This window comes from Chanos chanos, chromosome 3 (assembly GCF_902362185.1).
Source record: "Chanos chanos chromosome 3, fChaCha1.1, whole genome shotgun sequence".
In the NCBI taxonomy this organism is placed as follows: Eukaryota; Metazoa; Chordata; class Actinopteri; order Gonorynchiformes; family Chanidae; genus Chanos; species Chanos chanos.
Window position 1 is genome coordinate 36,201,399 of NC_044497.1, and position 16,102 is coordinate 36,217,500.

The 16,102-nt window shown below is 38.9% G+C and overlaps 1 protein-coding gene across 1 annotated transcript in view; it reads right to left on the bottom strand.

Moving 5' to 3' along the window:
• Positions 1 to 16,102, bottom strand: part of LOC115806944 (cadherin-4-like) — a 131,048-nt gene that overhangs the window by 11,841 nt on the left and 103,105 nt on the right. Inside the window, exons 10-11 of the mRNA XM_030767801.1 lie at positions 11,676 to 11,861; positions 7,981 to 8,234 (exon numbers count right to left, since the gene is read on the bottom strand). Coding sequence (XP_030623661.1) covers positions 7,981 to 8,234; positions 11,676 to 11,861 — 440 coding nt within the window. The remainder of the gene's footprint in view (positions 1 to 7,980; positions 8,235 to 11,675; positions 11,862 to 16,102) is intronic.

The window sequence follows — 16,102 nt, forward strand, 5'->3', positions numbered from 1 at the left end:
TCATTTACATAAAGACATACAAAGATGTCAAAGAAGGTGGTAGTCAAATAGAATAACCTCAGATTCAAAGTGAATAACCACAGATTCAAAATGAAACAAATGGTTACGCTACCCCAACTCAAAAGTCCACAAAGAATTTGCCCTAAAAAGAAACCGTAGAATGAGAATGAACTTCCTTTTCTTCATGCAGAGATCTAATGTATGCAACCTTTATTAAAACTTTCACTCACATGAAAAAGAAGATAAACTTTTGTCGATGGTTATGGAGATAAAACTGATCTAGTACTGACCATCAATACCGCTTACAGTTTTATAATTCTGGGTACAATCATGATTAATGGATCAGAAAGCTGCCTTGAATACTTCCAAAGCAGCTTACAAAGCCTGAGGAGTTTGGCAGAGAAGAAAAAGAGACAAGGTTTTTTAAAATGAGAGACCCAAGAGAATGAAGCTATACTTTGTGGCTAACCATTATCACCCTCATCTGATATCACCACTACAGTCTCTTCTATAGCATAAAAATACTAAAACAAGGAGATAATTTTGTTCAGATTAAAAAACGAAGAGTCTCTATGAGATGTTTATACAGAGTTTAGAGTACATTTGACAGGACTATAAATGTAGTGGCAGATAAAGCACATAGGACCTACACAATAAAAAATCTTATCTAAATTTAAAAGCCCAATTAAAATTTGGCTAAAATGTTTCCAAGCTATTACTGAATCAATCTGTTCATATGAAAGAGGAATCTTGGATCGGATGAAAATGATGGTAAAAACTCAGCTGAAAAAAAAAAAATCTTGAATTTCGTAGAAACATATTAAAAGCCTATAAGAACTTTCCAGATTATGAAATAGGGAGCAGAATTTTGTAAATTTCCTCTCATGATTAAAATAAAAAGAACATTTTAATTTGGGACTTTGTGAAATCGGATCCTGCAACCTACCAACAGAGCGTTTATTAAAAACGACCAGTACAGTATGTGAGAACAAACCTCACAAATGAATACCACAAATTCTAGTCTGACTGCACAGATTGTTTCAAAAACATAACTGGTTCAAATAAACAAAACATGACCATTAGAAAACACAAGATGTTCAATGAATAAATAAATTAGAATGTTACAATTCTAGTTTATTTGACAGATACAGTTATATAACTTGAGCATAACCTTGCCTGTGAAACAGGTGACCATAAGAAGACATGGAAAGAATTTGTCATCTATTTGGCATTAGACACAGTAAGCTTGAAAATTATTTTTTGTTCAAAAAGACCATTCACCAATTTTTTTCTTTTTTCTTTAATGTCACACATACCATTGTTATAATTAATTAGCAGCTAAACAAACAAAAAAAACACTTGTATGTATATACATACATATATTTTTTTTTCACTAACAAACTGCTTCATGTTTATCTCATATATGTAATGGTAACTGCATTTTTACTCTGTTCGGTTACTGACTTCTTCTTTGTTTATTTTGAGAAATACGTCATATTTCTAAAATGGCACAGCAATAGAACAATAAGAACACCCTGAAAAGGAGACAGAGAGAGAGAGAGAGAGGGGAAGTGTGAGAGGGAATATGACAGTATGTGAGAAAAATAATCTCAGTTTTCACCCAAGGCATCAGCCCTCATTAATTACCCACCCAAAAATAATGAATATTTAGAGTTAATTGCCAGGTTGAAAACCCTGAATGCTTCGGGAAAGAGCCCACTTCATCATGCACTGTTCTAAGCCAACGATTTAAAGAAAGTGAAAAAAGAGGAATTATCTGTGGGACAGACAGATGAAGATCCAGCCAGGCTTCAGGGTAACGGTGTGGTGGAAGGAGGTAATTTGCCAACCGACAGCTCATTAGGAGTAGGTATTCCTCAAGAATGTTTACCTGCATGCTCCCCACACTCCTCACACACTCCCCCCCAGTCCTTTAAATTCTAATCAACACTCGCAGCACCTCTTACAGCGCGCCTAATATTCATAAATAATCCTTCTCATAATGCAACATTTTCAAAAATAACAGCTGAACCACTTACATTTCAAGGTTTTTTTCCCCATTACAGTTGCCAGTTAAGGTTCACTCTGTACTTAATATTACAGTTATTACACAGGTAATTTGTATTATATAGATAATTATAAAGATGTATAAAGATTTATGCCTTTAATGTCTTATAATATTGACTTAGAACTGGTTCTATAGATTACATTTGGCTCTCTATAGTAATTGCAATGCTATAGTAAAGGAGTGGCATAAAGAGTTGGAACAGAGTGGCTATCAGTAGTCCAGGGATGGTTGAGCAAAGATAGCTTAAACGGCTTGAGACTTGCCAATAAAATCTCGTTGAACGTGACCAGTCAGCAGAATATTTGCAAAATATCGAGAAAGTGGCGCAGTTCCTAATTCAGGCATTGGGTGGCAATGTGATCTTCTCATTAGACAGTGGCCAATGACAAAGCCCTGCTGTCTGGGTGTTTAGAATTCTAGCGGTATAGAGCAGCCAGCTTAGGTTCATCTGAGTGTGTCTCCAGTCTGACTATAGTTTCCAGGTGATTGCCATGGTGAAATGCACTGTTATGTTCTTGCTAAAACTACTTATTACCCAGCACCATCACACAAGCTTGCTGAATGAGAACGCAGTAAACCTGGACCTGTCGGCACAGTGCCCAGGTCTGACCTGACCATTTAAAAGCAACTGTCTCACTATTTTATGGCAATGTTTCCTGTCACTGAGATCTGAGGTAAATTACGGATGAAAGTAAAGATACTGAGATAGTATTAAGGAAGAAAGACATCTGTTCACAGGCTTTAGCTTTTAGGAATCAGTTATTTACTAAGACATGTGGTATTTGAAACTAGTAACAATGACTGAGTAGTTTTTGTATTCTGTCCCTGTTATTGCATCAGAACCCTTTATACCTACCAGTCTTAAAGTACTTCACAGCGAATGACCTATAAGACATTTATGTTTGTTTTATAATTACTTGATAATGTGTCTGATATATTACGACTGTAATATTATGTACTGTAGAACTGAAATACTTTGACCACCTCGGTTCACCTTAGACTTGCTCCTTTTGCACCTTTGTATAGAATAGACAAAACTACTTTATTACAGTGTTATGAGTATTTACATATGTATCATAAGTCTTAATAGGGCATGTTATAATACATGTTCTATAACTGTGAGTGAAGAGTTTTCTCTCCTCTGTGAAGGAGTGATCGGTGAGCAGGTCTGAGGAAAAGACTCCTGATACTGTTTGACTGATAAGAGACTTTTAAGAAGAGGTTTAGATCAACCCTGGGCTTCAGTGTGAAGCATTGCTCTGCTCTGCCCAAAGCAGGGCACAGAAATCTAGGATCGAGATGTCAGTGAAAAGGACAGCAGCTTGACTGTTAATGTTTATCACAATGGACCGTTTACAGTTCAGGAAACAGACAGAGATACTTAAAAAAAAAGTGCTGCCAGAAATGTCTCTGTTTAAAATTGAAGGCACAGAGTTTAAAGCAGTGTCAACCTGGGGCTGCCGACGGCGGGATCCCAGCGTTACATAAAACAGGGCTGACTGGTCCGTGGCCCAGGGGCTAAATATGGCCTAGGAGAATTTTTCATTTGACCTCTTTTTTCCCAGATATGATACCAATACTATTAGGGCAAAATACATAAGAGCAGCAGATAAAATGGCTGCTTTTCCTCAGCCAATCCAACAGAGGTCACTAGCTTTAGTGCATGGATGCAACTTCAAGTGCTGGATTTAGAGAACAACAGAAATTTTAAAAGTTAGTTAAATGGTAGACACTAACATATAAAAAAGTGGTATTAGACAGTGCTTTGTATTGTAAAGTGCCACTTCGCAAAAATTGTTAAGGTAAGGCCCTCCTTTTTTTAACAGGAAAGAACACCAGAGCAGTATATCTTATTTACAAACTGTTGTGGTGAAAATGTATACCTCTTTTGCTTTTTCTTTTATACCTTTATCGTTTATCCATTTTAGCTTTATGACTGGTGGAAAAGGGGATTTGGATTTCTTCCACACCCTCATCGCCCAACAGCTCAGTGAATTGAGAAGCATTATGGAGGCAGCACAGAATAAATCTTGAAGAGACAGTGTGTGCTTTTAATGATCTGAAGGAGGACAGTTAAACTTTCCATATTTAGATAAACGGACTAAGAAAGACCAGGTATGTACAGTCACACAACATCATTAGACTCAGTCCTGTGGCGACCCTGTCCCTATCGACCTGTCTTGTCATGTCTCTGACTTGCACAGACACCCCCAATGTTAAAAGAACAAACTGACCATAAATTCAATGTCAGTAGATAGATCTCCCATCACTTCCTGCACCAGATTGTCTGGGGGATTCATCTTCAACACCACAGACTGAAGCAGGTACTGTCATCATGTGTAACTATAATGAAGCAACATCTGCTTAAAGAGGAGAAACATCTGGTTTTTTTTGTTTTTTTTTTTGAAAGAAAGAAAAAGCAAAAAAAAGCAAACTGCCCTGGGACTACTGCTGAAGCACAGAGTGTGGAAGTGTATTTTCACATTACTGTTCATGCAAGCACAGAAGAGATCAACCCTGCCTCAGCAGGAGAGATCCACTGCACAGATACAGATGTGTCTTTAAAATGTGTATCTGCCAAAATTAGCCTGATTACTCTGAGATGTTTGATGGTGCCCATATCTCTGTCCATCCATCAGCACAATAATCAATTTAGCCAGAAAGAGACACACACACACACACACACACACACACACTCACTCACACACACACACACACACGTGAAGAGCACGTCCTCCAACTGGACACTTATGCCGCATTGAAAGGGAAATCAGAGTAGAAGTCAAGACCAGTGGATCTGGCACATCTCGGTCCTCCGGCATGCGAGCATCCTCACCCCAATATTTTAATCATCAGCATGCAGGGATGTGCTGAGGCGACAGACCAACAGGACCATCAAACGATGAACCCAAAGACATCCATAACATGCCGCATCAGCTCTTCTCTCAGTAAACTGGTCCCAGTCCAGCTCAGAACTGTTTCACTAGAGCAAAACAACAGACTTCAAAAGGGAGGTATCAAAAGAAGGATACTTCTGAGCCTGAATTAAATTTAGAGAACTTCACTCAAACTAGCTTTTTTTACAGTGAGATTCAAAGGTGTTTCCAAGCATGGGGCTCATGCCAAGAACCGAATTAGTGTTCTTTTTCTAATCTATGTCTCAGCGGCTGACAAAGTATATTGTGCTCTATTGAATTTTAGATCAATTTGAAACAAAATATTTATTACTACCGGTTTTGTGTTGTCTCGAGACTGGTTGTCATTCTTAATGATTATGGAAACATGGTAAATATATCACTTTGATTGTTATCCTGCAGGTGATAACACCCACAGACTATATCTCAGACTTGTCATGTCAAGGTCTGAAGAAAGAAACGTATGGTGGAAAAAAGGAACACTGCCCTCACTGACCCACAAAAGCAAAAGGGCGGCAGTGTGAGAGAGAAGTATAACGTGTGTGTGTGTGTGTGTGTGTGAGAGAGAGAGAGAGAGAGAGAGAGAGAGAGAGAGAGTATCTGTCATGCTCTGGTTGGTCAACTGGGGCATGGGATTGGAGCAGAGTGCATAAATGATTACCCAGAACACCCTGCAGGACTCAGAAGAGGGCATGTTTATTTCATAGCTCTACCTCGATCCCTCTGCCATCTCTCCACTATCCTTATCCCTCTATTTTACTTTCCCACTTTGTTTAACCCTCTGTGGCTGCCTTACACTCCTCCTCTGTCCCTCTATCCCATCTTTTCATTCTGTGTTTCGCCTGTTGTCCGATATGCCTATTGATCTGAATTAAGCAGAGAGGGATTGTGTGAAGGACTTTGGAACCGTCACACACAAACACACACACACACACACACACACACACACACACACACACACACACACACACAAAGAGTGTGCAATCAGTTATGAAACAATACATAGAAGTTTCCTTGTGTGCCCCAATTTAGAATGCCAAAGATTTGCTACAATGCACTACATCGATTTCCAAAACTCAATAGCTCAATAGTCATGGCATCTAGTGAAGCATCCTCACACACAATCTTGTGTGACAACAATACAGCCCTATTCCAGTATGTGCTGTTCATTTTGTGCCAATCCTTTCACAAGAGAAAGACTTTGTAATTGCCTGTTATTAATATAATAATTCAAGAACTATACAAACAACAACAATTCAAGTTACAAATTGCCATCATTTTGGAGAACATTTTCTTGCCAATCCTTTTAACATTTTTTTCTCTCTCCCAAGAAAACAAGTGTAATTGTTTTGGGAGACAGAGATAATTATGTGCTCAGAGATCCAAAGCTAAGGCGTTGCTGGTGATAGGAAGGTAAGACTCAATTAATTGGAGATTAAATAAAATCTTATGAGGTCAAAAATAAATGATAACCTAAACATGTCCCAGTTCTGCTGTGTTAAGAGAGGAGCATCTTGCAAGCACAAACTAGAGGGATTAAAATTATCCAGGGATAAAACAAAATGAATAAAGATTTTCTAGGATTAATTAAATATGGCAACATAAGGAGGGAAAAGAGAGAGAGAGAGTGCGTGAGAGAGAGATCAGATGAACGACATAAAATAGTTATTTTAAATACTGTAATAGTTTGTGTATGTCTGCGCTTGGGTGTTGCTATGTGCGTGAGAGAAGTAATAAAGGGAAAATGAGAGTGAGAGACAAAGAGAGACAGAGAAAGAGAGAGAGAGAGAGAGTGGGAGAGAAAGAAAAAAAGAAAAATGCTCCAGCTGGAGACTGTGTATGCTTCCTAAATTATAACATACACCTAATTTACTCTCATTAGCAAGGAAATTAGCTGGTAAATCTGTTTATATCATAACTCCCAAGAGAAGAGAGAAAATCAGAAGGAAGATGCTGGGAGAAAGGAGTTGTGACCACAGGAAGATGTAAAGAGAACAGACTGATGGTGAAGAAAAACAGGTCTGAATACTGCCATACAACAGTATGTGCCCACTCACCACTTTGAGTTTATCACAAGAATTATGTATGTATGCCCTACTGTGTCGTCATTATCTTAATATTCTTAAGAACATTTCAAACCATTCCAAAATCTTTTTGTTACAGTTGATTTGACCACGTTGTAATGTAAACGTTGATGCCTAAAACTGCGTCACTGGACAGACCTGGGCTTGCTTATGCCGCACCTTGGATGCAGAGCGCAGGCAAACCTAATATTCTTTTTTTTATCCTCTATAGTAAAGAATAGGCCCTTCTTCTCTATCAGTTTTCCTTACAGACTGCTGGCAGATGCTAAATGCATAGCAGAGGTCTGTGTAATTTCAATTTCACCTTGCATCAGTTTTTCAGGGGGGAAAGCGTCTGCTTACTCGCAAGCAAACAGAGAAAGCATCTGCAGGTGAGATGCTATGCCAAAAAAAAAAACCCAGCCTCTTTCATCTGTGTCAACTCCACTCTATTTACAAAGTGCTGTATCAGACAGAGCCCGCTGGGACATTGAGCTTACAGCAGCAGTTTTTACTGGTCCTGGGTTAAGCCATGGCTTATTGTTTAATAGCCTGTGATTGCCATTAACCTGCTTGTGTTTTATGAGGTTGTGAGTCAGGGCTGCTTGTTTGCCCTTAGGGGAGAGGGAGCTCTAGAATGGTGAACTCTAAGGCACAGCCGAGAAAAGCTCAAGGCTTCTCTGGATCCAGGCCTGAGAGAATGGCCCAATGTCAAGATTATGACATAGACAGAGAGGAACAATTGGAGGGGAAGAATAAGGATGGATGGCTTGGACTATGAAAGGAGAGGAGAGGGAAGGAGAGGGGAATAGAAAAGGAGAGAAGGATCTCGTTTATTAGAAAGAAATGGGGAAAAGAATATAAGAAACCCACCTCCTACACACACACACACACACACACACACAGAAGAGTGTCTGTAACTGTGAGATCTTACCTGACGACTTGCTGCATGAAGTGGTCTGGGTCATTAGCAGAAAAAGTTGTGAGAGTTGTTCCCGCTGGGACACCCTCCTCAAAACGGATGAGTTTGGGATTGTCAGGGAAAATGGGCGGCTCATTTACATCCTTCACTGAGATGGTGACTCCGGCAGTGGACTGGAGAGATGACTGAATACCATTTGCCAAAGGCGCTTGGTTAGATACCACCACAGTCAACATAAACGCTCGATTCATCTCAAAATCCACTGGCTAGAGAGAGAGAGAGAGAGAGAGAGAGAGAGAGAGAGGGAGAGAGAAGGGAGCCTGATTATCAGTAGCAGTCATGCTAATAAAGCAGATTGAATTGAACTGAGAGAGATTTAATAACCCATATCCATCTGATAGAAGTTAGATTGTCATGAATTAATTGTTAAATAATTTGGTGGCTGTGTAACTTAAACATTCATGTCATTAAGTTGTTACTGAACTACATGCTTAAGAAATGAACTGAACTGAATTGAGTTGAATTGTGGTAGGGAGGTTGACATTCTTTTTTGTAACATATTTCTAATATAAAAGTATTTTAAGTGCTGTGAGAGAAAGAACGTAAGAGAAACTGTGGAGAGGGAATGAAGTGCAATGTCCCAGTAGTAGAAAAAAAAATGTTTAAAGATATATATATATATATATATATTATCACTTGTTAGAATATTAATGTACCTTATTCCAGTGGACGGAACCCCACAGTACTTTACATTCTACTGGAGTTATCATATATGTGTTATAGACATCAAACAACATGAGTGACACATAAGAGAAAAATGAAAGAATGTCACTGAACTTTGAGGTATCTTGGCTCCCTTACCTGTAATTACCATGGTAACACTAAGTGAATATGACAATGTTTAAAGTATTTATGAAACTATGTCATACCCCATACCCATGCCAATGAGACACAGAGAGGCTGAAGTGATGTCACGTCTCCATAGTCACCTTTGGGGGAGTGGTTGGATTGACAGTTGGGTGTAATTTGAATTGACAGTAGATCTTCAAAGCCACTATGTGCTACAGGCAATAATCAAAATGATAGCACTAATCTCATTCAGAATGAAGTTCAGTTGAACATTACTTTTTTCAAGTTTCGCAAAATAATTAAAATTGTGGTTCTTAAAGAAATTGAAATAATGGCTTTTTGGGTGCAATGTTCTATCTGTGGAAGTGACTGTAAATAACCGTCTTTAAGAGGGATTGAGATGGGTGTGAACATTAGCTGTTTATGAGCTCTGTAAAGGCTTTGGGTCCCTGTGAAAAGGCCATTGGCCCAGTCTGAGTGTACTACAGTAATACAGAACAGCCATGTTGTACCCATTATTTACTACAGCGGGTTAACATTACGAGTACATAAAAACATACATGTCTGTAATTGACAAATCAATATTTAATTTGTTACAGAGACCTTTAATGTTCATTGCGTGAGTGTGGTTGTGTGTGTGCGTGTGCGCATGCATACGCACCCACGTGTGCACATGTGTCTTTTAATGGCGACAATTATTGTTTGGAGCACATCTGTGGAGCATGCTGTTAGCGTTAGCAGGTCTGTTCTAATCGTAACAGACAGAGAGGCTTTATAAAAAGAAAGGCTTTGCTTACAGAGGAGGAGAGGAGAGATAGGAACTGACAGGACAGACGGCAGGGGGAAAGATAAACAGAGAGAGAGAGAGAGAAAGAGAGAGAAAGAGAGAGATAATGAAAAGAGGTGGGGGGTCTGGTGTTGATGTGGCATTAGTGTGTAAGGTGTGAAATGCGGGTGATGAAGGAACCTGTCTGACACACACATTGATCACGCTCATAAAATGTCTTTGATCTAGCCCGCGGGATGAGGGGGAATACATCAGGATTGAGAGGTCAGCTCTAGAGCACTAATACATGGAGAGATATCTGCATTTGAGAGATATCTGTATGCAGTGTGTGTGTGTGCATATGAGTGTGTGTGTGTGTGTGTGTGTGTGTGTGTGTGTGTGTGTGTGTGTGTGCGTGTGTGTTTGTGTGTATTCAGGAGGGGATTAAAAAAATGACCAAACATTCATTTAATTTATTCATGAATGAATAAAGGAACATTAACAGTTTTTTAAAACTGAAAGATGAAGAAGCTTAAACTGTATAGAAGAACAAATTCTGCAAACCCACCTTTTTCGAAATGTTAAAATGCTTTTCTTATCAACCACGTGAGCTTTATCCAAAGAATAAAGCGATCACAAGGCAGACAATGAACAACGCATACACAAAGCCTTGTCGTATTCTCTCTTTCTCTCGCTCTCTCTCTCACTTTGTGTGAAGTCCTTCGGTGGGAGGCTGTTATTTTGCGTTGTATGATAATATTTCTCTTTCATAAAGATTAGACCTTGGTCTGTGTCTGTGTGCTGTAAAATGCTGCTCTGGATTCTCTTGGGGAGCCAGTAGTGATTTTATGTTGTGCGATAATGTGTCTTTCTTCCCATGTTGCCCTGAAGGATTTTGTGATAGAAGAACCAGTCAGATGTACAATCAAAGATGCCTTCACCCCTGGCTGGGTGTGTGTGTGTGTGTGTGTGTGTGTGTGAGAGAGAGAGAGAGAGAGAAAGAGAGAGAGATGGGTTTATGTTATTCCTTCATATCCCTGGGGGAACACTGTTTTGAATTGTATGATCACTTGATAAACACCCTGGAGTTATTTTGATGGCCTATGCTAGTTTAAGGTTTGACTGCTGATCTGGTTGAAAGACAGTAGAGTAGAGGAGAGGAGAGGATTAGAGAAAGCCAGTCAACTAAAGAAAATAAAACAGAGGGCAGGAAATGCCAGTACTCTAGCTGTGGAAGCAGTTTAGTGTTGAGCTGGAATTAGCTAATCACTATTGTCATTTTAGAGGAGAGCAACTGAATATAAGCTCACTGGTGCAGAGTGTGTGTGTGTTTATCCGTGTGTGTGTGTGTGTGTGTGTTTGACAGTGTCACGTTATATGTATAATTTACTGAAATTAAATCCTTTGGCACAGATCTCTCTGTCAAGTCTTTTGAAGAATATTTTTAGGGACAGCAGTTCTTCAGAACCACTGTTTACCAAAAGCACTCATCAAAATGCTACCACTAATCTCACACCAAATGACGTTGACATGCAAACCACATGGAAGTTAAATTAACTTACAGATGTGACCAAATCCACTAACTCAACTTTAATCCAAAAAAAAAAATTCATTTAAGTATCAAAATACAATTAATTTAACTGTACTGAGGCACCCTAACTTATTCATTCAGAGTAGATACATACATGCATACAAAAGTCAGAAGTTTTCTAAAATATGTAATTCATAAAGAAATTGAAATAATGGCTTTTTGGGTGCAATGTTCTATCTGTGGAAGTGACTGTAAATAACCGTCTTTAAGAGGGATTGAGATGGGTGTGAACATTAGCTGTTTATGAGCTCTGTAAAGGCTTTGGGTCCCTGTGAAAAGGCCATTGGCCCAGTCTGAGTGTGCTACAGTAAAACAGAACAGCCATGTTGTACCCATTATTTACTACAGCGGGTTAACATTATGAGTACATAAAAACATACATGTCTGTAATTGACAAATCAATATTTAATTTGTTACAGAGACCTTTAATGTTCATTGCCCGTGTGTGTGTGTGTGTGTGTGTGTGTGTGTGAGGAGATTTAACAGTCTAGTGAGGCATACCTTCACCACTGTAACCATTCCGTCATTGTTTTCTGGGTTGGTCCGGACGGTGAAGTGACCGGACGGATCTCCGCTCACAATCCTGTACACGGCGTTCCAGTTGGGGCTTTTGGGTTGGTCCCGGTCAATAACGGTCAGGTTTGCCACGACCACATTGACACTGTTCTCAGGAACCTCCCCAGAAAACTACAAATGCAACAAATGAAACAAAAACACACCAAAATAAGCAAAAACAAATAAAAACATTGCATATTAGAGACCTTAACACCCATTATACACACACACACACACACACAAACACACACACACACACGTTATGTGTTTCAGGTTTCCCCTTAGCTTGTCACACCACGCACACTCAGTAACCCGTTTAGAGTGGCTGCCAAGCCCAATTGACTGTAATGGCTTCATTATCTCTGCCTAATGCAATAAAAAGGCTTGCAGCACCACCAAGACAAGTGTGAGGCATAAACAAATTCTACACACATGTTTTCTCACTAGCCCATATCCCAGACGCTCTGTCGTTGCTTATTTATTTGTTTATGTATTAGATGGCAATGTGTTTTTAATTCTTTTATTCTCGTTTCTCACTCTTGATTTTGGTGGGGCAAATGCACTCATCTCCAGTTATGAGAAAGAGACAAAGAAACAGAGAGGGCAAAAGAGAGAGAGAGAGAGATAGAGAGAGACTCTTGTTGAGGAATAAGACCATCTTAGTGGATTTAAGATGTCTTCTTGCCAGAGAAAACCACATGTGCATTGTCCTGATAAGCCAAAGAATGAAAGAGGGAAAGAGAGATAGAGAGAGAGAGAGAGATAGATAGAGAGACAGAGAGAGAGAAAGAGAGAGAGAGAGAGGGGAGAGAGAGAGAGAGCATGGTCTGACAAAGCTTTTTTTTACCATCTCTCTTTTTTCTGAAAAAATAAAGCCTAATTATTAATGAAGCTAAACCACCTCTAATGGAGCTGAAAATTGTATTGGCTCCCATGTTAAGGTTCCACTGATCTCTTTATGATATCACTGTCCTCTCCCTCATCTCATCCTCTTATAGCAGAGAAAGCAGCCTTCAGCTTCAGTAGGCCTTCAGCAAACACACACACACACACACACACACACACACACACATATATATATATGTGTGTGTGTGTGTGTGTGTATCATGTGTATCCACACACGCAAAACTTCTGTGTTTTTCATGTACACTCTGAAAAAAAGTGAATGAGAAAAACAAACAAACAAACAAACAAATGAAACAATCATTTTGGTGAAATTACTACAGGTAATTATAGTTCTACAGGAGAGAGAGAGAGAGAGAGAGAGAGAGAGAGAGAGAGAGAGAGACAGACAGACAGACTGAGAGAAAATAACACAGACACAGCTTCGTGTGACTGTCCCTCAGTGATCCTTTGCAAGGAAATTCTTCCACACTGATTTAAGAAAAGTGATTTTTCCACTCCAGACATCCATAATCAGTCTTTAAGACTCTTTCAACTCCCTAAACCAACCATTTAGACAGTGTCAAGCCTGGATCACAGAGTCCAAATTCACGGGCATGGTTTGGAAAAACAATTGAAGTATTTTAAGAACAAGGAATCCATTTGAAACCTGGCAAACCCATAAGCAGACACACACACACACACACACAGAGCTGTGCTATGACAATATAAAAGTAAAAGAAATGTGGTTATTCCTAATATGCCTCATTGTAGTCACATTCTGGAAAACTGATCAGTCACTACCTATGAAAGTGCAATGCAAAATCAGATCAATGCAGATGACTAAGATTATATACTTTTTCCTCTTTACCCCTTTCCTTCTTCATCTTGTTCTTTTCCTTCCTTTTTTGTCTTCTTTATCTCACTTTAAACCCTTTTTTGTTTTGTCTTTCAGAATGTCCTGGTCATCTTCTTTCATCTTCACCAGTTTTTGCACTTTTTTCTACTTTTTGTGTTTCTTTCTCTCCCTCTCTCTCTCTCCTCTCTCTCTCATTACTAATTGTAATTTATAGCAGTGTAACACTGCAGCACAACAGTGGCAAACTTCTTGAAACTCAGTTTAGAAATGTTTCAGGAGATTATTACTGGAAAAATCTTATTGTGGTGCTATTATCATAAAACTCTGAGGATTTATGATAATAGATGTCACCTATAAGTATGGGATTAAACTATATGAATGTGTTATGGAGTGTGACTGATGTCAAGGAGTATTTGCACAGTAATAATGAGAATTTAAAGAAGGAGAGACAAGGTGACAGCTTATGTGTATGTTTGTGTTTAAATGTAAATGTAAATGCAAATGTGTATGTGCATATGTGAGCATGCCTTTGGATGGACAGATGGATGGATGGATGGATGTGTGTGTGTGTGTGTGTGTGTGTGTGTGTGTGTTCATTTCAAACAGCCCTAGACAAGAGCAATGAACAATGATATGATCAGTGTTGGGGGTAAGGAGTTACAAAGTAACGTGTTATTGTAATTATATTACTTTCCTCCATAATGAAGTAAAGTACAGCACTACAGTACAAATTTCAGTAATCACACTACAGTTACTGGATTATTAAAATGTCCTTTCCTGCATTACAAACGCCTTTTCAAAACAATGTTTTTTTGTGCTGAATATTTAAATTTAACTTATAAAATGGATAGTTCCGGACCTGGGTGCTAATTGGTCAATACAGTGTTCCAGTGACGTTAAAATACATAGAGGCAGCTATGACGCAACACACACCTCTTCACCTTAATTGTGTATCTATAATATGACTACCCACTGTCACTAAGGAGAGATTGGGTCCTTGACAGTAGTTCCTGTTAAATGGGGCAAGACCGACAACTTGTTAATTAGCTAGCTAGCAAGGTCTGCTACACTTGAGAAAATGCTTTGTAGCCAACCAGGACAATAATATGGAGAGCTTTAATGTTACTTTTAATCACAAAATACAGACAACGTAGCTGTCTGCTGATGATGATACCAGAATGTATTACTAGCTACCTCAGAAACTACTGGTAGTTAACCACTGTATCTGATGTATCATTTTTACTGTGTAGGCTATTCCACCAGTATTGGCTACACTGTTTTCTAATTAAAGGCTGATAAGTTATGCCTTTAGCTGTGTTCATACTTTGCACTAGGCTGTTGCATTGAAAATAAAGTAATGAAAGGACTATGATGTTTGTCCTTGAATTTTTATGTGGTAAATTGGCGAATTTGTAGTTTTAGAGAGTGACTTAAAAGTAAAGTAATGAGTAGTGTAATTACGTTTCAAAAGGAGTAACGAGAAAAGTGATCCCATTACAATTTAAAGAAGTAATTGGTGCTTCTTACTAATTACTTTTTTCAGTAACTACCCCAACACTGGATATGATCAACACTGATATCTATCAGTAATTTTCTCTCTCTCTTTCTCTCTCTCCAGCCAGTTGTGTTTGCAAAACTTTACAAGTGTTAGTAAATCATATCACCTCACAAACATTCGACATAAAAGCCATTTTCTTTAGAATGGAGGCCATTATGCAAATATTGTTTGTTTGTAATAAAGCTCTGGATTCTCCACTTGCTTCTGAAATAGAAAGTTATGGGTTATGGAGATTTCCCTTTAATGTTCTAGATTAATATTTTATTAAGCCTATCCATGATTGCCCTAGTTTCCCTATATTCATAAATGTGTGTGTGTGTGTGTGTGTGAGAGAGAGAGAGAGAGAGAGAGAGACAGAGACAGAGAGAGAGAGACAGACAGAGACAGAGACAGAGACAGACAGACAGAGTAGACATAAACAGAAAAAAAAAAAAAAAACAGAAAATGAGACCAAATTAGGAGAAGGGGGGCTTCAATAACAACTGTCTTCAGACTGAGAGATTATGATATCAGCATTAGTAAAAGTGAGGTGAGGAATAGAACAGAGTGAGAGCTCACTGAGAAAGAGAGCTGAGGAGATGAGGGAAACAAAAAATGACGATTCTTTGAAAATGTGAGAAAATGTCTTTAAAAAGTGAGGAGAGATTGGAACTTTACACACACACACACACACACACACACACACACACACACACTCACTTACACACACACACACACACACACACACACATGCACACACACACACACACACTCACTTACACAGTTTCCCGGTGTGTGTGTAATGTTAAGCAGTAATGGTGTGATATTTTTCACATTATAATATTCCTGCAGTATGGAGTGACCTTTCACCATACAATCATCATTAGAGTCCTAATCATAATCACACTGCTATCATAATGATTGTTTACTGCTGCTGTTGAGCTGATGAGATGCTCGTGTCAGTCCAAAATGCCTCTCTCTTTCTCTCTCTCTCTCTCTCTCTCTCACACACACACACACACACACACACACACACACATATCCCTAATTTCCCCACTGAGGACTTGCATGGAAGTAATATGTGAACTGTAGTGA